This window comes from Pipra filicauda, unplaced genomic scaffold (assembly GCF_003945595.2).
Source record: "Pipra filicauda isolate LSUMZ 115617 unplaced genomic scaffold, ASM394559v2 scaffold108_size2327098_pilon, whole genome shotgun sequence".
In the NCBI taxonomy this organism is placed as follows: domain Eukaryota; kingdom Metazoa; phylum Chordata; class Aves; order Passeriformes; family Pipridae; genus Pipra; species Pipra filicauda.
In genome coordinates this window covers 867,073-890,633 of record NW_024103529.1, presented here as the reverse complement: position 1 = coordinate 890,633, position 23,561 = coordinate 867,073, and the positions used below count along the sequence as shown (strand labels likewise).

The following is a 23,561-nucleotide window of genomic DNA, read 5'->3' as shown; positions in this document are numbered from 1 at the left end:
TTCCCCAACATTTCCTTCGGCATGTTGGTAGACACAGGTTTCAAATCTCAGGTAAGAGAAACATCATTCATCCCTTTCAGCACAAAATACACCAAGTTACTGCTTGTGCCTTTCTTCACATAAATTGGCAATTCTTTCCCGATTTTCAAAAAGCTCTACATTAAAAACATCCACTAGGAGGAATGCTTACAATACATAAGGACAGTGAAGCGGCATTCCCAAGTAAAAACATATGTTTAACTAAGAGATGCCATACCATTTATCTAAGTCAGTTAGTAATTTTTGTAAAGTAGGATTCTAGAAACATGTTTTCCATCTTTTTATAAGAACAGTATCAAAGCTGAGGCTTTAGAACATTGAATTTATAAGTCAGTTCTTCTACGTATCACTCACAGGAGTAAAGCAAGCATCAGGCTTTTTATTAAAAGCTGTTCCTTCTTGTAAATTGTGGGGAGGGAAAAATGTTTTCCCCCTGGAGTTACAAAATGGTAACCCCCAAGGGGGTGGTGACCCTTGGGGTTGACCCAATCAGCGCTCCTGCAAAATATAAACATATCACAAACAGACCAGAAAAGAAGGTGATGTGGTAGTTGTTGTTGGAGAGGTGGCCATGTTCTGAGGCCACGAGGAGAGGGGGGCCTGGAGCCCCACTGGGGGCTGGGCCCCCCCAGCCCCCAGCTGGGGGGCTACAGGGACTTGGAACAGTGTTAGACTGGGCTAAGTATCTGTGGCTAAGAGCTGGGGGATGTTTCTCCACTGTAAGCAGCAGCAGAAGCAGCAACAGAAACAGCAGTGAACGGAGGCTATGGCTGAAAGCCAAGAGATAAGGGAGAAGCAGCAAAGCCAGCATTGCAGCCAAGGAGGAAAGACACAGAGAAACGTCTGATGGAGACAGAGCAGGACTAAGCTCTACAGAGAGAGAGTTTGGGTAAGAACTGAAATAAATTCCCCAAACTCCTTGGAGACCCCTCCTAGAGAGGAGGGGTGGTGGACTCCCACTTGATGGAAGTCCTAAAATGCAGCATGCACCAGAGGGAGAGGAGCTGAGAAGCTCAGGTGTCCTGGAAAGCTGGACCAGGACGGCCAAAAGGAATGTGGAGGAGGGCTTAATCCCCCCACTGCTGCTGCTAAGCTAGCAGTTTGATGACAGAGCACAGGAGCTTTGCAAGGGAGCTTGAATCCCCTGAGGATAGGGACCGTCACGAAGACTCCTGCACTTCGTGATATGACATGGTGAAGTGACCTTTGTCCCGGTGAACACAGCCCACGGAAGAGAAAGACCCTCGCTTGGAGTCAAAGGGCCAAGAGGGGCTTGGAGAACCCGCTCGTGTGTAACGGAAAGAGATCCACCTACAGCTGCTGCGTGGGAGAGAGAGAGAGAGACTGCTGCCCTAGAGACACTGCTGCTCTGAGAGTGGAAAGGATCTTTCCTTTTCCCTTCTGGACTTTTACTGAAGGGACAAGAGATTGATCCATTGTAAATACTGATTAATTATAGGAGAGATAGTTATGATTGTATATGATGTATTGTAATATTTATTTGTATAGTCATTGTAATATAATTCCCTTTCCCCCCATTTTGAGTCTTGTGTGGTGTCTGGAAAACCCATCTCACACTGGGTTGAGATGGGGGGAGGGGCTTGGACTCGAGAATTGGATTTTGGGGCTCTCAAACCACAACACAATACACTCCTCTTCCTACAGTTAAGGGAAAACCTTGCCTTTACATTCTGGAAGAATAATTTAACCTAAGTACTTTCAAAAGCAGGGTTTGTCATATATCTTCCTAGATTTCAGCTTGATCTGAATTTCTTGCCATCAGAGAGAAGAGACAAAATATGTAATTTTGTTACGTAAACAAGAACTATTGTTAGGGTACTTTCAAAAACATTATGAATAGATTATTACTGCAAAGTGTTATGTTATCAAAGAAACGAAGTAACTGATATTAATTAATACTGCAATTTTTTGCAGGCATATTATTTTGGAAGGGAAAGAGTATTAGAAAGATGAAGTCCGAACAGAGTGCTAATTTTCTTCACATTTATACTGGAAAGACAACACTTAATGTCCATCCTGTCTGTGCAAGTTTCGAGCTGGTTTCCCACCAAGTCTCCAAAACTTGACAACAAGGCCTGCTTCCCAGAGAGGGAAGAAAAAACGAACCATGGGAAAAAAAACTGAAAGAAGTTTGAACGAAACGGGATTCTATCAAAACAAAATATATATTTACAATTATATATATACAATTTGAATATATTATCCACAACAGGGAGCTCCCAGGAGGAGGGAAAAAAAGGGAAAAGGGAGGGGGAAACAGGGATAAAAAGAAGCCTAAAAACAAATATCTCTTAAATACACCCGTTAACAGAGAGCTAGTCAATAAATATAAAAACGAATTAAATACTTCCCTGACTGGGACAGCAGAGCTGTGCAAGGCAGCAGCCAACTCCCGCACGCCTCCCGGAGAGACCGAAGATAACGGCAGGTCTGAGCAGCAGGCCCTGGCCTATATAAGCAAAGCCCGTCTACGGAGAGACCTGTCGCCTTCCGCCACCAGAAGAGAGAAGAGAACGAGCTCTCTTATCTGCGCCTTTTTATATGTTGTGTTATGGAAAGGAATAGCATGGAATACTTCTTAAGTCATTACCCTAGTTCCTTCCTGGTTACAAGCTGGTCTCCAGGAAGGCCTGGAGTGAAACCATCACACTGTCCTATTTTAGACTAGTGTCATTCATCACGTAAGAACAGGTTATTTGTTTGTTGATACTCAACACACTTTAGGTAGTAAAACTTTTAACAGTACACAAAATTATTGACCATACCACATCAACTAATCAATCCCAGTGAAACCATTTAGTGATCACCAGAACTGCACACTGCATAGCAGTTACTTTTCAGCTTGTTTTTTTCTGGGCTCCTGAACTTCCTGTGTGTACTCATATATTTCTTGGCCAAATTTACTCTGGGAGAAGCCTACTCACAGCGGATCACGAAGGAGAATTTTTGGCAGTTGCAATTAAAAATATAACTGACGTAAAGCCTTATTGTGTGCTAAAATGAATGTAAGTGAAAACAGGCTTCTATTTACAAAACCAGCTGGAGTACTGCATCCAACTCTAGGGCTCCCAGCACAAGACAGATATGAAGTTAGAGCAAGTCCAGGAAAATGACTGGAACACATTTCCTACAAAGAAAGGCTGAGAGAGTTGGTAAGGGTCCATGCTGGGGAACAGAAGGCTCTGGGGAGATGACTTTGTGGTCTTTCAGTATTTACAGGGGGCTTGTAAGAAAGGTTGAGTTAGACTTTTTAACAGAGCCTGTGGTGAAAGGACAAGCATCAACAGTGTTGAACTGAAAGGGTGTAGGTTTATACTGGATACAAGGCAGAAATTTTTTATGATGAGGGTGGTGAGGCACTGAAACAGGTTGCGCAAACAAGTTGCCAAGTGGATGGCCCATTCCTGGAAGTGCTCAAGGCCAGGTTGGAGGGGGCTTTGAGTAACCCGGTCTAGTGAAAGAACTGTCTGTCCACATCACGGTAGTTGAATTAGATCTTTGAAGCTCGCTTCCCACTCAAAACACTCTATGATCCCATGAATACTTCAGCATATCACAATGCAGTTCAGCTTAAGCAACCTCTTGACCTTTAGATTATAGTGCTAGTTCCAGACAAAGAACAAATTAACACTCACTGACACTATATGAAAACTCCAGGTGTCCTCGACAGATCTTAAAGATGCTGTTATTCTGCAGACCCAGAAAAAGGGTCTTGCATTGGACACAACTAAAATACTGAGAACTGAGTTGTTATACCATGTGCAACTTTGAATGTCACATAGCACAAGTTGGTGACAGATAATCAAGCCAGAAGGCTTTTTGCCATTTATCAGACATGAGATTATTAGTTCTGCTATATGTTTTTAAAGTGACTCACCATCCAGAGGGAAGGTCCCAAGTCTTAATGGTGCAGTCCATTGATGAAGTTATTAGCCAACGACCATCAGGACTGAAAGTCTAAAATAAAATAGTCAATTTAATGGCACAATGGACAAGCCAATCCCTACAAGAGGCACTGTCAAGATTAGACTGCTGCCTAAAACCACGATGAAATGGTCTCGTGATAAACCAAAACTGAAAACACACTGTTGTGAGAAAAGCTATTTTGAAACAGGTTTAAATATATGACACAGGACAGATCTGACTTATAAAATCAGGACCAAAGCGCTTTGACTGTTAGTGATGAAAACCACTAAGCATAAAATTGAAAAAATGAAATAACTACTCATTTAGTAGCATTTAGAATTAAAAACTACTGCAATGAACTCTACAAAACACTATTACATAAGATGTAAATAAGGAATGGTCATTGTGTAGTGTAATCTCAGATCTGTTTACACCTGACTCATCTCTTCTATGTACACAGCTGAGACTACTGTACAGTTTTGCTTCTCAATGTGTTTTTCATTATTCCTAATGCTTTAATTTGTTTGACCCAAAAGCAGCTTCTGGTAAAATTATAGTAAAATCCCAAAGTACATTAAAAATAGATGGCCGTTCCAACACTATACATTTTAACTTGAAAACTAACATGGCCAAAACTGCTGTAGAGCTGAACTACAACTCCACAATTCACAGCTGAATATAATACTCAGTGACTTAATACCTGCAGAGAAATTAATTATCTTTAAAATTAATTACGTATCTGTCTATGTCACCTTTACAGAAAATGAGTTAACAATTACCATGTCATTAATCCGTCCATGGTGTCCTGAGAATGTCCTGACAATCTTCCTGGTTTCTATATCCAAAACACTAATACTGAAGTCCTCAAAGGCAATTCCCAAAATACCACTGCCAAGAAAGATTGACACATATGATAGTGAATCCTCGAGATACAAAAAATATCCTAACATTTCTCCAGGTATCTTTTATCCTAAAATAATTTTGGATAATATCAGTATTACACTCCTTCAGTCTAATAAAATATCTTGTAATAATTTTGTTTTGTGTCTAGTAGTCAGTTATATTTCAAAGCATCAAATATATAAACTTAATTAGAATGCTGGTTGCCATTTCAGACAAATATGTACAGCAAAACAACATGCACATGGAATAGCTTCAGTTTCTTACCTATCTCTGTGAAGCAGAATTGCACTTGGAGAAGAAGAAAGTTCAGTGGAGTAAACTAGCTCTTTAGTTTTGAATTTCCAAAATTTAATTAATCCTTCACTACCAGCTGTGATTACCAGCTGGTTTAATCCATCCACTGCTACCCCTCTAATGGCCCCTTCATGTGCTGCAAATCAAGAGAGAGTATTATTTCAGAATTTAAACTTAGCGTAGAAATCAACTGAATGCCAAAAACCATTCTATATGTCTTTGCCTAACTACACTGAATGAGCAGTAAGCAAGTGACAAACAATTCTAAAGCCACCTGACAAGACTGCTCCAATATCATATTTTTTTTAACCTGTACAGAAACAAAACTGCTTTCAAGTAAACACCTGGAATACAAGTAAAAATTTGTGAGCAGCTGAAGCTGAATATTAGCTCATATTTTTGTTTTCAGTTTTGGGGAGCTTTTTGTGAGTGTGAGATTTGAGAGACTTTTTGAATTACTTAGGGAATGCCTCCAGGAGGCCAGACCACTCCAGAAAAAATTTCCAGCTTTGGTTCCAGCACAAAGTCTGGAAGTTTTCCTAGGCTACTTTACACTGCAGTGTAAAGGTAAGACATAGCTCCTCTGGGTTTGGATCAATTTTATTTCTTTATCTATGCCTAGAGCTACTGGCCAGTAACTAAAATTAGAAAACTCATCCTGTTATCAACCAATTATTTTATTAGGAGATCACTTCATGTTTCCTATGCTTTTAAAAATCCAGTAATGTTTAAAGGTTCTTTCCTTGTTTCTACAACAAAACATTCAGATCTTGAGCACCAAAAAACATGCATGAGGATACATGACATGAAATATGTATGTATGCAACCATTAAAAGGAAACGACAGACCACTGTCACATTACGTCATAATTTTGCAGCTGGGTAATTAAAAATAATACCATATGCAAAGAAATAGACTTGTTTAGGATTTTAATTTCCCACTCACGTAAAATATTCTTTAATTTTTAAGCAGGGAGCACAAAACAGATGGGAAAATTTATCTCAGAGACAGAACCTTGTAACAAGAAGCCAAGAAATGTGCTTATCTCAAAAAGAGCGGAGGCCAGAGGATTTCATTTTGGTGCTAACCATTTTGGAACTGACAATCTTGTGTTAATTAAAACCAAGGATATGCTAACATCAGACCTGTTAAAACTAGCAAGGATCCTGTCCTTCAAATGAGGTTTCTGTCTGCAGTGCTACATAGGACAGTGTATGGTAATCAGAGACACTGAAAAGATTCCCAAATTCAACTCAGAACCTATGTTAAATATCCTAGATGACAGAACAACAGGTTACTGCTGTTCTTTTCAGAGCCAGTATTTTAAAAGTCTAGCAATCCTTACCTTTTTCTTTGCCATAACGCCCTCTGTGAATGCCAGACTGCATGTTATACACATCCACCTGTCCAGTTGACATCCCAATTACAGCAAAGTTACCACATGAGGTAATATCAACTGCCTTTCAAGGGAATAAAAAAAAACAAAACAACAAAACAAAGAACCTATGAAAAAAAATTCTGAGTGTATATCAATTAGCAAAGTTGTTAGATGATACATAGCATACGAAATATGTAGGAATACAAAATACTAATATATTTTTATTAGACTTCTTCAAGGAAACCTGCACAGAACCAACAACTTACATCTCAAAAAAGTAGAGAGAGGAGCTCTTAAAATAAGCAAATAGTCAACATGTAATGAAAAGGCCACTGCTTAGTGATGAAAGTTTAGTGACATCCATCAGAAGCCATATGTAATAATATCAACACTGTAACCCAAAAAATCAAGACATCCACAAATTCAATCTCTAAGATAAAGTGTAAGCATGGTGACTGCATGCCTCTTTGAATGTCCATATTGCCTGTGGCACCCTAAAATAAGGCAAGTTCACACAGAGTTTAAATAGCAAGAAACAAAGAAACAACGGTCTAGCTGTCTTTGGAAAAATACAGTCCAAAGCAATCCAGTAGCGAAAAGAAAACCAGGTACTTACAATTAACTTTATTTTATCTACCACTTAACTACTACACACAAGGTCAGAAAAACAATTTATCACAAGATATAGGAGTTGCTCAATGCCTAGCACATGAAGTGTGCCACAGTAACTACTAGTCTATGAAGCAGGTAAAGCTCAGTAAACATTTGTATTGCCTTCATTGTGGGTTCAACACAATGTCATTGTGTCCAACTCAAGTTGTAAAGCATTTTACATACACTGTAATGCTGAAGAAACATTATAAGAAATAAACTTACTGTTGCATATATATCAATAGGTTTGTACTTGCTAAATTCTTCAGGCCTCAGTTTATGAGCTCCCATAGAAGTTTTCTGATAGTTCCAGGTCGTACAGGTTATATACCCTTGATGGCAGGCAATAATACCATCCCAGTCACTCTGATGTGCCACTTCTGCAAATGCAACATATAGTCCTTTTACAAACAGTAATTCTAAAGTCAAACAAACTTTTCTGATATCTTAGGAAAGAGTATTTTGAAATAACTTTCTACAGAACAGTTCATATTTATTGTTCTTGTTGCACAGTTGAAAGGCTGCCATAGAGAAAAAAACACCTGGCAAAATGTTGTGCATGTGGTAGTGCAAATAAATGCTAACAGAACCACAAGCATTTTTTTGGATGTCTTATGTCTTTGTATGTTTTAGCCTATGCAGTTTGAAAAGCGTATTCCAATGCAAGTGGCTTAAATTGCTCCATCTGTACACATTTCCAGCTGAGTCTGTTAGCTGTTTCTTCAGCTGTTGAAGCAGCAGAAGCCACCATAAAACAAATTAAAGCTGGGATTAAGAGCTAAATCTGCTCCACACAGCAAAACACTTTTTTTGCATTTCCAGGAAAATTTGTTTCTCCAAAGCTCAGTATCCAAACTTTGTAGTCAAATATTATATATAAAAGTCTAAATAATGAGCAAGTTTGCCTTTTTTCCATAATATATACATTAAAAAAAATTGAGAGTTTGAAACTGGATATTTCTTGAACTTTAAAGACTAAAAGGAGATACAAACAGGTTCATTTTACCAAAGACAAGATAGCAAAAAGGAAACAACTCCATAACATATTTAAATAAATGGGGGGTTTATGTCTCCAAATGCAAGAAGGTATAATATTAATTTAAAAATAATTAATTCAAAATTAATTATATTTAAATATAAATTTTAAAAATACACAGAGATATTTGCAACTAGTATGTACAGATAGTCTGTATCACTGAAGTATAAATGTCTGTATCACTACAAATATGAATGTCATATGTGTCAAATGGCTACACAAAACTGTAAATCCAGATCTTTCAACATAGGAAACAATAAACTATCCTCAGAAGAGAAAATATTTATACTTAAGACAAAACAGACTTCAAGAGGAGGTCATTAATTTAAAGAAGCACATTTTGATGAAGCAAAGATAATTGTAATTCTGCTTCAAAAAAGTTAGGCTCTTTATCTGCATACTGAATTACAAATGAACAGATTGCTTGAACTTTGACATCGAAAAGTCACTGAAATGAAAGAGCTGAGGAATCAAAATCAGACATTGTTCCTGAGATTTCCTCAGCTCAAAAAGATCTTCATCCCCTCTCTAATTGCTGGTTCTCCAGCTGGAATAATATATACACCAAAAGATTCTGGCAGGAGATTTTCAAGCCAAAGAGCAAGACAGACGTTCAAAGGAAAATGCTTTTTTTGAAATATTGGAAAACTTTACAAAATAAAATGTAATTTTAACCTGTCAACAACTCATGAAAGGCCACAGATGCTCAATAATCTCATCTTATTATATCATGAGCTTTCAAAACAGTAGTGTCTTGAGGGTTAAAAGACAAAACGAATATATGATGATACTGTATTAACATTTACTCTGTAATGTATGTGAAAGACCACTTACCTGAAGCAAAGGCTGTAATTGGTGGAAGTGCCATCGTGTCAAGCTTAAGACCTTTCTTTTTTGATTTCTTTTTGTTAATTGAACCTTAAAAATAGAAGATAAATGTCTCAGTCTCATGATGACAAATGAGAATAATGGTTTAAAAAGGACTGTTAACAAAGCGTAACGTTCCTATTAACAGAAAAATCTGGTTTATATAAACACAGCAGTGCTGTTCCCTAGGGTTTGAAGAGGTAAGAATAGTATCAGAGTTCCTGTCAACATTCACGTGATGCTGAACAAATCACCAGCCTTTTACACAGATGTACTACTCAGCCTATTTGTTCCAGGATCTTGTGCTGAAGTCTTGAGGCAGAAGTTCCCCCATTACAGCTAAAAACATGGTCATACAGACATGACTATACAAAGCAATATGTAACACCCAGCCCCTTCAATAACCAAAGAGTTGGGAATTTCAAATTTATACCCAAAGGATATATATACAAAACCAATTAATCTGCATATGTCTTTTCAAACAGATCTAAATACATATACAACCATATAGATAAACACTTAAAACTAAGAATTATTTTAGTCTTTCTGATCCTTGCTCTCCAAACTATATCATGGCACTGTGTGCAAGATGTGTTTTAAGTTAAACTCTACATTAGATCAAAGGAACTCAAGCTATGAAATATCAATTTAGTCAACTACATAGAAGAGGAATATGGTAAAAAGTTGTAATTACACATACTTAAATGTCAGCTAATGCCTTATACATTTTAAATACAAAAGTCGTGCCCAACATTTCCCATGGTGAAGGAGCATATAGTGCCAGGCTATGGAAATTACTTTTTTTAAGTACAAACAAATCTGAAAGTACACTTTGCAGGAAGGACTGAGTTTACGGAACAACTGAGTTGACTAATTTGTATATAACAGTTAAAGGGAAAATAAAGCCTGCTTAACATTTACATAAACACTTTTCAGAGCTTTTTTTCACCAATACTTGTACTTTGACTGAAATACTCACCACGTCCTAAACTTTTATTGAACCTGTCATGCACTGTTGAAAAGGACTGCAATGTTCCATCTTGACCTGACAAAAAATTAGCAGAGTAGAGAAGGGCAAAAATCAACTTCTGCATAATCTATTTGAGAAATGAAAATAAAAGGATAAGTAATAAGCAACTTCAAACAGCATCATAAAGCATTTACTAAAAATTCTGGTCCAAGAAAAAATACAGATACACTATAAACAGCATAACTAATGAAGCCTAGTTTTCTATGGCCTACATTCCATTCCTACAGTTTTGCCCCACACATGACCAGAATGACACCTCTTTATGGACATCTTTTCCATGTTAATTCCTCTGTCCCTGTTCCTTTCTCTACCACAATATCTTGCTGTACCCAGCTTTCAACAATTAGAACATTAAATAAAGTGTTGCATCCTTCAAATACCTCCATAATACTTCCAAAGCTTTCTCATGACGTCATATACTCCCTTCAATAACTACAACATTCCTTCCTTTATTTTTCTAACCAATACATGCTGTGACTGATTAAGAACTACATCCAGGTTACTCAGCAAGCTAACCCAAACGAAAATGGTAAAAGCTGGGTTGTCCATCTTTCCTGTAACCAGGACACTAATGGGACTCTCCTACTCTACCCAGTGACCAATGTTCACAGAACTGATAGGAATTTAATACAGAGATAGAAAGCTCAAATTTGAAACTAGCAAACAGGTCCACTTGGTGGGGGAGACATGGACAAGGCAGAACCAAAACCCAACAGAAAACAAAACTGCACAACACACGCAAAATTAAAGGCACTGAGATGATTCTTAAAAACCACAAGAATCACAAAACACTTTTACTACTCCAAATAAGTAAAGAAACAGAAATTTAGTCAAAGTGAACTTAAAGAATCTGAAAGACAATTGAACAATTACACTATTCTAGCAACCCTTCCTTGCCGCTGTGATGGAGACGTAAGTCAGGATCTGTGTATTTGGAACTGGGAGAAAGGTTAAGCATGAGGTAAATCTGTGACAACAGTGATATTTTACAAAGTTAATTTGTAGAGATGCCTGTTCTAAGGAAACCACTAGCACCTGAAAGACACCTCGCAGTATTGCTACCTCATTTCTGCTGCACAAAGTTTTACCACTGTTTCAGAAAGGAATGTAGAGAGACAATTTCTTTACACTGCAGATACATCAGATCTCAGAGCTCGAGATCCTTTTCATTTTAGTGGTTGCCTCTGTGTCCTCTCCATATGTTTTGCAGTAAACTGCAAAAGCAAATGTGAAGATTGGTTAAGCAAGATTTAATTGATACTGTGGTTTATCTTGTGTGAGCTGAATTACTGTCAAAGCACTTGTTACTTGAATCCAAGTTAAGAGCTGGATGGCCAGCAAGACATTTCAGTATGGAGTTTTAGCACCATCTATTGCTGTGCCATACTGGATGTAACATTTCATCAAAACATAGCGTAACATTGTCAAATGTTGCCCACTTAAACAATTCACTGTTTAACAGTAAGTAAAGACTAGGTGAAGAGTCTCTACCATTCCATTACTTAAGTGCACTGGAGTACAAAACAGTCTGATCTAGCACATCATTTCCTAAGGGGTCCTTTAAGAGATTTTTAAATATGCTAGTTTCTAAGGAAGGTCAGTCACTTATGCATTTTTACACTTCTAGATTAATACCTCGGTAAGAAGCAGCCTTGAAAATATATAATACAGACACAACTGAGCCATAATAAATTACAAAGACAGTACAAGCAACAAAGCTTGCTCAAACTAGTGGGAAAAGCAGTGTGGCTCCTCTCAGTTACTAAATGCATTATGCTGTTTATTTTTTTCCTGTCACAACCAGATTTCCCTAGCTGTTACAGGTTTTCATTTTGACCAGCTGATAGTTTCTCAGGAGATAATGGATCGATTTTTATTTATCAAATACATAAATACAGATAATAAAAGCAGCTCCGATGTTATTCTGCTTCGAACTTTTCAGCTTAAGTGAAACAGTTTGCTGCAGTAATAATGACACTGTCTACATTAACTACTTACTATGTTTCATAAATACATATACACAACACATGAAATATAATCTAGTTTATTAATAAAACAAAGACACTTAACTGTGTGCATTTTCTTTATCACAGCAAGAAATCAGGCTGATAAACAAAAATGAGAACTCATACCTGCACTAAGAATTTGCTCTCCATTTTGCCCATGGTATCTGATTTTTGTTGGTGGTGCACTGTGTCCCATTCGGCTTCTCAATACACGACCTGTACCACCAGGTCCATCAAAAATCCACACCTGCATCCCAAAATAAGCAGAGAAACAAGGCTGATAAACATTGCCCTGTCAGTAAGTGCACCTCTAGTCAGTGGAACAGGTTTAGCTGGGAGCTGGTGCAGCGAACTTCACATGCTGGCTTTCATCCTTCACCCTAAAACTCTTGAAGTTTCTGTCACAGAAACTAATTGTTTCCTGCTGTTCATTCCACCCCTCCACCAAAGGCTGATGGCACCAGAAGACATGCAGCACAAGGGAGTTTTATCAAGAGCAATTGCTTGTGATCCAAAACGTTATAAAAATGGATCAAGATTTAAGATAGTGTACCAGGATATAAAGTATGGTTCTGGAAAAGTGGATCTTAAGCTTTGTTCTTTAACGCTACCACGAAGCAGTAAATGAAGCAATGGCACCATGGTAGCCATTACTTAAATGGTAGCAAACGGTAGCAAATCATTAAACTATAGTCCAGCTGAGGAACCAGCAACTTGAGTTTTGCTGTATTTGTTTCATTTGAGAACTGCTACTTCAAATCCAAACTAAACATTTACACTTTGCAGGTCTCCCAGAGAAGAAAAAGGCAACAGCAGACAGCAGCAGCTCTTGTAACTCACCCGTAGAGCATTATCAGCACCATTAGTAATAAGAAGTGGCTCTCCAGGGACAAACGACATGCCAGCTATTGCTGTGGAATGGGCATCTTGCATCTGACACATCAGCTTCTTGTCTTCTAGATCCCACAAAGCAATGTGTCCAACCGGGCTGCCAGCTGCCATTACTGGGTGTCCATCTGCTCAAAAAAAAGTAAAAAAAGGTTTGTTTGTTGACATTCAGCACATCTTTATTGACTTCTCACATCTTTAAACTGATGCAGAACTGATGAAGAAAAAGCTAAAATCACAAGAAAAAAAATCTCAAGTTGATGCTATAAATATGTTTTAACCATAACACTCCAGTATTTCAATCAGAAAAGAAACAAAGCTCACTGATAATAAAACCAGTTTCATATCAGATAACAACAAAATATCTAAATCCAGCAGTAAGTGTTAGAAGTTTTGCTTTGAAAGCACAAGAGATATTGACACATTCTACTTCTCAAAAGTCTTTTCACAGTTTTCTCCAGTACCACTCATCATCAACAGGGTCTACATCAATCTATATCCTGATAAGATTTGCGAGTTTCTCTTTTTGAATGAGAGACTAGATTCAGTATCAACAGCTCGCTGGAAGGATCAACATCAAAATAACTACCTTTAGTAATTAGTACATACTTGTTAGACAAGAAAAAGCTGTGAAAATAAACAGTGTTCCCCAGTTACATCCATTCAGTAGTCACACAACCATTAACACTCTAACTTTATTTGGAGGGTAAGACATTGCTGAGAAGTAGGTTTGGACAGTAAACTAAGGTGTACTGGTTACTCTGCACTAACTCTGATAACTGTACTGTGCTAGCTCTTGGCACACTGTAAACAAACTTTTCTTTCCAAAAATGCTGTATGTCACACTTCCTCTGCACTGAGTCAGAATACAAGAAAATGCTATAAAATAGCACTATAAATCATGATGAAAATGCATGATCTCCCTTACTTATTGGTAACTTCTCTATACTACCTTCAGCCTTTGAAAACTAGAACTCTCAGCACAAATTTTGATTCTGAAATGTTTTATCAAAAAATATTTTCCTGTGTCCCACTTAGTTTTAGTGATTTTATACATATTTTCACTAAAAAAATGCTAAGACTTACCTGTACGAAAAGATACTGCTGTGATGGGACCCCAGTCTTGTTGAAATTTCATCAGAGTTTCATCAAACTTAATATTATGTACAACGATATGACCAGATACAAGACCGACTGCAACAACATCCACTGCTGGTGCCTGCAAGAAAAATTGAACAGCAACTAAAATGAAAAAGAAAAAGCTTGCAGCCACACTGGTAATGCCAATACATTCAAGACAATGTATCTAAGTCTGGGACAAAGAGTAAAGAAAAAAAATAAGGCATCTTGCATGAGATTTTCTATCTATATCACTGTAACGCAAAACTGAAGATCTGACAAAAAAAACCAAAAGAGATGCAAGATTTTGTGCTTAGTCTCTATTGGTTTCCAGCAGCTTTGAATCCTTTGAAAAACACATCACTTTAGTGCCCAGTAGCTCTGGTTATTATTCATTATATACCCTGCCACACACCTCCATGTGTACAAGTTTTATCCTGGACAACTGCTGACCTTTTTCAAAGCTGTCATCAATGCTACCAATAAGTTTAAATTAATTTTTACATCTAAAAAAAAACCCACAGCAAATACAATTACAAAATCTCTTCTTGAATCAGCAAAATCTACCTTTTATCAACCCCCAAAGCAAAATAAATTTAGCAAAAAACTACCGTGTAATGCAAACTGTTTCTATGAATTTATACAATTTAGTGAAGACTATAGATGTGATAAACACAAAACAACTAAGATCCTAAATGCAACATAACTAGGACTAGAGGAAGAGCAGGTAACAAACCTTCACTAAAGAGAAGGTTATTACAATACCTTGAGAGAATAAAGCCATCTTTACTGCTGTAATTTTTAACAATTATAATTTGCCAGCTGACCAGTTATGCAGAAAAATAAAAGGCAACAAAAGTACTAACTTGTGCAAGAGTTGTGACCGCAAAGCCCCATCCTGGAAATGAGTATAGGAGTTTGCTGGAAAACAAACACACATAATCCATAAATCAATTAACCCTGGGGGATCTTCCATGACAAAATGGCTGCTTTATATGCACTTACATGGAAAAGTAATCAGCTTTCTGTTTTTATAAATCAGATAAAAGAAAAAAAAAACCAGTGACACTAATAAGTAGGGTTAAGAATAAAACTTATGGTTCATTTTTATTGAAAAATTTAGTGTCATGCATTAATCCCACAACAGTGACATAATCATATGCCATGAACAGGGAGGAAGACTCTTCTATGCCAGTTGTTCCCCATGCATTTCTGTCACGATCACACCTCTGCAGAATTCTCAACATCAACATAAAAAGCCAGTCTTGATTCAACTTCTAATAGAATCAAATCTTTCATGTGCAGAGTAACTTCCCTAAATTAAGACACTAGTATGTATTACAAGCACACACCATCTTGTTCCTTTCAGACATGGTAACAGCCAAAATATGAAGCAGGACCGCTCAAAGACAAGGCAGTCATGCAGCACATATTAAGAGTGAAATTGTGAAGACGTTATTTAAGGACACGATTAAAATCTATTCTATCACCACAGGCATAGGTTGACATTCTTAAAAGACTGCTACCAGTCATGTTACCACCTCTCACTTTCCTTTCTTGCCAGATACAATCAAACTTTCCCCTCAATTCTTATATTTTTTTTTTGGTCTAGCTTTTCCATTCCTATCTACAAAACAATCTATGGAGGGAACAAACAGGCAAAAACATATCGTGCTTAACCCAGCAATACCGCTAAAAGAGCAGTAACATGCCATAAGTTTTTACACAATTAACAGAGAAATTAAGCCATCTAAGGTAGACTTTTTGTCATCTAGGATGTACTGCATCTCAAGATGCTGTGACAGGCATTGAATAGATGTAAAAATACTATGAGTAGAGACATTTACTTTTCTGTATTTTTAGGTTATTCCTATTTCCTGATTTATATAGCATGTAAGGCATCTCTAAAACATTAGAATATGAAACCAAAAGAAATAACAGTGATACAATTTAAAGTATGCAGTGGTTATGAAAATAAAACACTGAATTAAGCAAGCTGACAACATCTATTTGCAGCGTGTACATCAACATGCAGGGAAACTCACTGTACTTGTAACTTTCATGAGTTAGAAAAGCGAGTGATCTTGGTAAACAGGAAATATTGACGTTATGAATGATGATCTACTCAGACATGCTCAGAGACAATGGCATATCTACACATCTCTTGAGTGTAAGGCTCAAATGCTAGTAATTACGTCCACAATACCTGTCAACACTTCCTTGTATCCACAACAACCAAAAAATTAAGCTAGAAGGGAGGCAGAAGGCCTGAACATGCTTTTACTATTATTTTAATTGCTTTCATGGGAAAGCTATGTGATTTCAAGAAATTTGAAAAAAAAAAGTCCTGAACAACCTTTCGCAAGGAGAGCAAACAACATGCAACCTGAAAGGTGTCAGCATTCAGGAGGCAGCAGCATTCTCTGTTCCTGGAGAAAGACTAATTGAAAACTTTTGCCAATACTTGGTAAAAGATTCCATGTTCAAAACCTATAATACTTAAAAGTATTATTTGTAGCATATCAAGCTACTCGGGGCATGAAGTGTAGTCAAGTTATTAAGCATCTTACTTGGATCTTATATTCCACAGCTGCAAGCTTCCTTGTTCACTCCCAAGGAGAATTTTATTCAAATAGGTGCTGGGATGCAGAAGTGCAGAAACTACAAAAGTGGCTTTATCAAAATCCACTTGAAGATACTCTTCTGCAAAAAAAAGGTAAGAAACAGTGTTAGTGTGGCTACCCCTACAAATCTGCAGGCTTGTCATCCCTTTGCAAATGTAAAAAAGCAGAGATTATGTTTACTTTACAAATCCTGCTACTGGTATTTCTTACATTAAAGGATTAGCTAATGTGCAACAGGACAGTCTCAGCTTTACATTGTAACATCTGTTGGCTCCAAGGTACATGTTTTCCGTATAAGCCTACCTACTACAGCAATACTGGCAGAATGGTAGCGATTTTTATCTTTCTGAGGGATTCCTGCTCCTGCCTGAGCAAAACACCTCATCTGATTAGCATGCCTTCTGTTTGTCCTAGCAACTTCAAATTCTAAAGCCTATTTACAGACACTTTTGAGGCCCAAGATCCAGGGGATAACACTGGTCACGCCAATGGCAATGCTTTCTAAAGGAAAAAGTTTGGGACACTGAAGCACAATTTCATAAAGCGCTTGACAATGGCACGAGAAGATGCTGATGCAATCAGAAGATTATTCATCAGAATTTAGTCTCACGCAGTCTGGTAAATATCAAGGAATTACACAATTTCAGAGATAGAGTTAAAGCTGCTGTATCACAGTCTTTACCAGAAAATGGAAAACTAAAATGTAATTTCCATATAACCATTATCTCTTTACACCTATATGGAACCCTACTGGGTCTCTGCATGTGATGCAGAATCCATTCATGAAATATTATTACAGGATTAGGACTTCAGACTAACAAGTAGCACTACCATTTAGGAATTTTCTTTTTTAAGGATGAACTACTTCTGAATAAACTCCTTTTTAAACTAATGAATGTTTAACAATCTTACCCTAAAAAGTAGTAAAAAAAAGTCTCTCACCTTCTGACTGTATATTCCAAACAATAAGAACATTATCAACATCCACAGAGATGATGTGATCACCAAAAGGCTGTAGAAGGTGTATCCTTGCCTTGTGACCTTCATAGGTATGAACCACCTAAAAATTCAAAATAGAAATGCTTTTAATATAAGCTGTTAGGGCAGCATATCATGCTAACGTAATACCTGAGGACAGCTAACAGACTAAAAGCAACTAAGTTTAAATAAAACACATGGAAAGGCCACACAACCTGAAGTAGAAGATAGATAACTATATCTGACATTTAAAACTGCTGGCAAAAATATTCTACCTAAATATTTTTCATTATTTAATTTCAGTTCACTTATGTGAATTAACAACTTATTTTTTTTATCTTTAACTAACTATTTACCTATTATAATTAATACATAAAACACAGGTCAGCCATTACAGAATTTGCATTTACATCCTCCTGTTTTAAGCTTTTTATTCTTTATTCTACAGTTTGTTTCCCTAAAATTGAAGGTACGAAACATCTACAGAAATAAACATCTGTAGAAAACTAACTGTCTTGATACCACAAACACTACACATCTGTCTTGTACCAAGCAATAAGTAAACTAATAAAAACCTCTTTGTTCCTGGCAAAAGCGTGGAGAATATTGTCATATGAAGCAAATATCAGCATGCGATCTGCTGCCAAACATGTAATGTCTTGTGGCAAAGCATTACCTGTTAATCAAACAAAAGAAAAGATAAACAAATCTCAGGCTCATAATGAAAGAGGAAGCCTCACAACATATTTCTCTGGCATGGTGACTCACCAAGAAAGCTCTCCTGTTGAATATTACATTGAATTTTAGAGAAATGTACACATTTCAGATGAATGCAAATATTACAATATTACAATAAAACGTTACAATAAAAAGGTGACAACATCATAAGTAACGTCAGATTGGTAGATCACAAGGTGGTTCTTTTGAAAAACACTTAACAGTAAAACTACTGAACTTTCACTGTAAGTGAAGGTTTGTGAAGGCTGGAAACACAGATGAGAAATCAACATCTCAGCATTAGCAATGCTTATTAGTTTAATAATAACTCCTGCATCTGTTTCCTGATCACAGGTAAAGAAACTGGGAATTTACTGCCCTAAGAATACATCTCACTCACCACCTCATGACTGGTTCAGAAGGAGTACCTACTATTGGGATCTGCTACTTTCCTAGCTCAAAAGGGAAATGACCAGACCACAGTTTCCAGACCACACTGAGAAACTGCTGGTGTGGTCTCAAATGGTAGAAAACTGAAAAATATACTGTAGGAAAAAAATACTCTCAACCCAGGGAAACATAAAAATGCAAATTACAGCACTTAACAACTGTACAAAGAAACATCAGATTAAAAATAAGTGTGTGAGTACACCTATGATGAAAAACTTGCATGATCACATACCAGCCTTCCCCACAATGTTGCTTTGTACTATGAATTATTATCAGACACAAAGAAACCAGTACCTTTGCTGTACTGCAGCACAGCTTCAAAAGGATAAAACTAAGGACTAAGAAAATAAAAAAGGTTGCACTTAAGGTTTAATTTGTTCGAACATAATACACACCTTCCCACAGCACCTCTGAAGTGACTTAGGCTTACAGCCAGGTTATAGGTACTCCACATGAGCTGTATGAAGTCTGCTTAGGCTAAGACAGTTTTAGGCAGACTCCAGTTAAAAAGTTCAGAGCACCAACCACATAACATCAACCAACCAACACCACCACACAGAGAGAGGCACAGCATTAATTTTTTCAATCACAATACTGTACGTAAACATTTTAATTTCTCAAAAAGCTTAGATGACTACTTCTGTAAGAAGATGTAGCTCACTGAACAGAATATGCAATGCTTTTATGATTTTGAAAGCTGAACACAGAAGTTACATTAATGTGTTTACAGCTGTTAACTCTACACAGCTGGTCTTCTAAATCTAGTCCTGGTTGTGGGGCATTTATTCTCTCGTTTACAGGTGCTCTTTTAATGAAAAATATTTTATTTATGAGGTCTCTGTAAAAACCTGATGGTAGACAGAAGCCCCTAGTTTTCAAGACAGCATGCACCCCTCTGAATTATCTAAAGATCAGTTGAAAAGGACCTTTGGAAATTAATCAGTTCAGCATCCCATCAGCTCTCCCCAAAGCTAGACTATCATCAGTACTAGGGTGGGTTAACTGCCCAGCTGAGTCTTGAACATTCCTGGGGAAGGAGTTCTGCTCAAGCTCTACACCATACTACAGTTACTTCTTAGGGCCATTTTTCCTGAGCACCACTGTGACCCTCTCAAGCTGCAACCTGTGTTTGCTGCCTCTTTTTACTTTGTCTACCATCACCACCACAAATTCAGCCCTGCCATCTAATTACCTGTAAGGTAACAGGCTGCCTCTAGGTCACCCCATATCTGTCCTTTCTTAAGACTAAACGGACCCAGTTACTTCAAGGTCTCTTTTCATACTGCATGCTGTAGGCCCTGACACCTCTCCAGCTCCTCAGCATCCCTCCTGCAGGAGAAAGGGGAGTGGTGGAAGGAGGAGAACCACACTGACTGGGTACTGCAGTCCAGGAACAGCCTCACCAGCATGAAGTACAGGAGAATAACAGCCTCCCCTTATCAGCTGGCTGCGTTCCTAATGTACCCTGATATACAGCTTGCCCTATTCCCAGCTACTGTGTTGTTGGTCCACATTCAATTTGGCACCAGTACAACCACAGCTCCTTTTCAGTAGGATTCCATGCAGCCAGTCATTTCTCAGCTTGTTCTGTCCCAGGTGCAGGATTGCACTTGCTGAGCTTGGCGAGGTTCTAGTTGGCCCAGGCTCAGTGTTTTGTATCAGCTCCCTGGAGTGAAACTCTACCATTCTGGGTGTCAGCTACTCCTTCTAATACAGCATCATCTGCAAACTTATCCTAATGCTGCCTCATCACCAAGGCTGCTGGTGATGGTGCTGAAGAAGATGGGCCCTGCTGCTGACACCCAGAGTGCTTTGTTCCCAATAGCCAAGGGAATATCAGGACATCAATTCATATCCTTTGTATCCAGCAGCACAACCAATTCTTAACATTCCTGAAGACTTCTATTCTCATCCACGCATATTTTCTTCATGTAATTATTTTATATAACTCCTATAAGTCTTCTAATAACCACAAAAACAACAATCAAAATAAGGGATCTGAAATTAATTCAATAAATTAATACTTGACTTTTATTCACTGCTCAATTATTAAGGCCTAGGAGTGTTCTTGGAAGACTAAGATGATAAGAACAGAAGGTTCACAAAGTATGTCTCTAAGAGAACTAAGTTACAATTTCAACAGCAGTCTTATTTCCAAATTGATATCTTATATTTCTGAGACTTCTCTCAACATATTTGATTGTAAATATTAGTACATGCAATTTATTTTTTGCTTCTGAGTTGAGAATCAAGTGCAGATGTCAAACATGTTAAAAAAACCACAAATGATAGGAATGAACAATCTGTGCATACTTACTCACAGAAACAATACCAAGTTTCTTCACCTGTAATGAAAATGTTAAAAAGGCATTTTTAGTGACTGGTTGTAATGAATTTGCTATAAACAGAAATTAAAAATTCTAGGAATGATACCAAATTAGATTAATTTGCACACCTCACAAAACAGAAAAACTATTCATCTTAGTTTACAACAGCACCTACTAGAAAACTTGCAGACAGCAGGTCAAAAGGAATGGGAAAATACATTTGCAAAAAGAAAGCCACTCAGTAAAATTAAGATGTGCTTCCTGATGTATTCTACCCTAATGCATAGGAAACTAAAGACATGTTAAAACACCTTGCAGAGCTTGGGCAACTTAATTTCCACATCACCTCTGTTTTGAGTTTATTTTAACTGCAAGCACACTGTATTCTAATTTTATATCTGCTCACATAGAATTTGCTTTAGTTGCAAGCATCTTTTCCCACTGATGATCATTATTCTTTCAGTTGAAAGTCTGTGAAGAGAATGGCAGAAATTAACACTAAAAGGCAGCACAAAGGTGGAGGAAGATCCATGCTGTCTGCACTCTACTGTTCACTATAATCACTCGATTCAATTCCTTTCTGTTTAGTTACTGTTTCTATACACTGATTATGCTTTGACTGTGCCCAGGGAGGTCATGAAGTTTCCTTCTCTGGACACGTTCAAAACCCACCTGGACGTGTTCCTGTGTCACCTGCTCCAGGTGACCCTGCCCTGGCAGGGTGGTGAGACTAGATGATGTCCAGAGGTCCCTTCTAACTCTAACTCTGCACTAACCCTGTGACTCTGCACTGCAAGAAATGAGCCTATATCACAGGCTTTCATCTGGCAGAACTCAATTTTGCTCATCTGCTTCCATACAGGAGTTTTAATAGGATCTAACTGCCTGTCTCCCACCCCTTCAAAAAATAAGCGTGCAGCCACTAACCCACAACTATCCCTGCTACAGGCAAGCTTTGGTTTATTCTGTAACAAGGAAAAGCCTCAGCATCTGGGTGCTCCTCTGGAAAGATTGATAGTATTTACAACACAGAAACTACAGATAGCCAAGCCAAGTGATTTAAAGAAACAATGAGGAGAAGAAGTGAGGCAGCCAGTTGCAACACTCAGTTACCGCATAACCATTTCACAAGGCGGCCATTTGGAGTTTTGGGGGCTCCAAACACAGAGAAGAGACCTAGAGACCCCTGATGACCTTATAAAGACATGTATATATGCTAATAAGTGCTGGGAATGCCATGAATATATAAGAGGAATGCAAGGAATGAAAAATAAATAATCATGCAATGCAGACATACAAGCTGCAGTGAAAAATACCTCGGTGTGCATTCTGACGATACGATTCCCAGGGCACCCGTCGCGCTGTGACCATGCAGCGCGTCGTAATAAACAATGCCTGATTTCTAAAACTCATAAATTTGAATCTTAGAAGTTTCCTTTTAAGTGCCGCTTTTAGGCAACCGAATGCGCTAAGCTGTAGCGGCCAATGCTGCCTCACATGGCTGAACAAGCCCATTCCCGGCCTGTTTAGTCAGCAGCCTCCATCCCTCCCTCCGGGCCGTGGTACCCGGGGCGCCGCAGCCCTGCACACGCTCCCGCATCACTATGGCGAGGTCGGGGAGAGGAGGAAGGCGAGGAAGAAGCAGGTCGCCCCACACGGCTGGAGGAGGCAGGATGCCGGGGAAGCGGCGAGGGGGGGCCGGGATGTACTCACGTTGTAGGTGTGGACGCTGCGCCCGACGGCGGTGGCCACGTAGAACTCGCGGTGCCGGCCGTGGTAGCGGAGAACGTGAGGGACGTGCCCGCTGAAGCGGCCGAGCACTCGGAACCCAGAGAAGAGCCCCACGTCCTGCCGCGACATGGCACCGCACGTGTCCGTGTCCGATCTGTGTCCGCATCCGCCTCCCGCCCATCCTCCCGCAGGAAGCGCCCGCCCCCCTTTCCGCCGGCAGCCCCGCCCCGCCGTACGCCGCCGAAAGCGGCCCCCGCAACGCAACCGCATCCTAGGACCCGCAACCCCGCAGCCGCGCTGGGACACGCAGAGGACCGTCACCCGCGCACTGCGCTACATACATACAGCCACCACTGCGCGTCCTTTCTTTTTATTCTTCGGGGGTTTTAATGCCCTTTTATTATTCGCGGGGGGGAGTTTAACCCCCTTTTATTTTTCAGGTTTTTTAATCCCCTTTTATTCTCCACTTTGTTATCCCCTTTCTCCTCACAAAGCATAGGGTCTGGCTGCAGGTGACACCGAGGCAGCGGAGCGCGGGGGTGAGCTGAGCTCCCGACGGTGCGTACGTCCCGGCGGGGCTGCGGGGTGCCCGCTCC

General features: G+C 38.7%; 1 protein-coding gene across 1 annotated transcript in view; it reads right to left on the bottom strand.

The window, feature by feature from the left end:
• WDR36 (WD repeat domain 36) overlaps positions 1–23,119 on the bottom strand; it is a 39,099-nt gene extending 15,980 nt beyond the window's left edge. Inside the window, exons 1-16 of the mRNA XM_027712566.2 lie at positions 22,948–23,119; positions 21,225–21,252; positions 18,316–18,416; positions 17,705–17,822; positions 16,709–16,841; positions 15,005–15,059; positions 14,106–14,238; positions 12,972–13,147; positions 12,258–12,378; positions 10,075–10,140; positions 9,063–9,146; positions 7,418–7,572; positions 6,509–6,623; positions 5,134–5,299; positions 4,746–4,854; positions 3,938–4,017 (exon numbers count right to left, since the gene is read on the bottom strand). Of these exons, the coding sequence (XP_027568367.1) occupies positions 3,938–4,017; positions 4,746–4,854; positions 5,134–5,299; positions 6,509–6,623; positions 7,418–7,572; positions 9,063–9,146; positions 10,075–10,140; positions 12,258–12,378; positions 12,972–13,147; positions 14,106–14,238; positions 15,005–15,059; positions 16,709–16,841; positions 17,705–17,822; positions 18,316–18,416; positions 21,225–21,252; positions 22,948–23,094 (1,787 nt within the window). The 5' untranslated portion in view covers positions 23,095–23,119. The remainder of the gene's footprint in view (positions 1–3,937; positions 4,018–4,745; positions 4,855–5,133; positions 5,300–6,508; positions 6,624–7,417; positions 7,573–9,062; positions 9,147–10,074; positions 10,141–12,257; positions 12,379–12,971; positions 13,148–14,105; positions 14,239–15,004; positions 15,060–16,708; positions 16,842–17,704; positions 17,823–18,315; positions 18,417–21,224; positions 21,253–22,947) is intronic.
• Between the last annotated feature and the right edge of the window lie 442 nt (positions 23,120–23,561).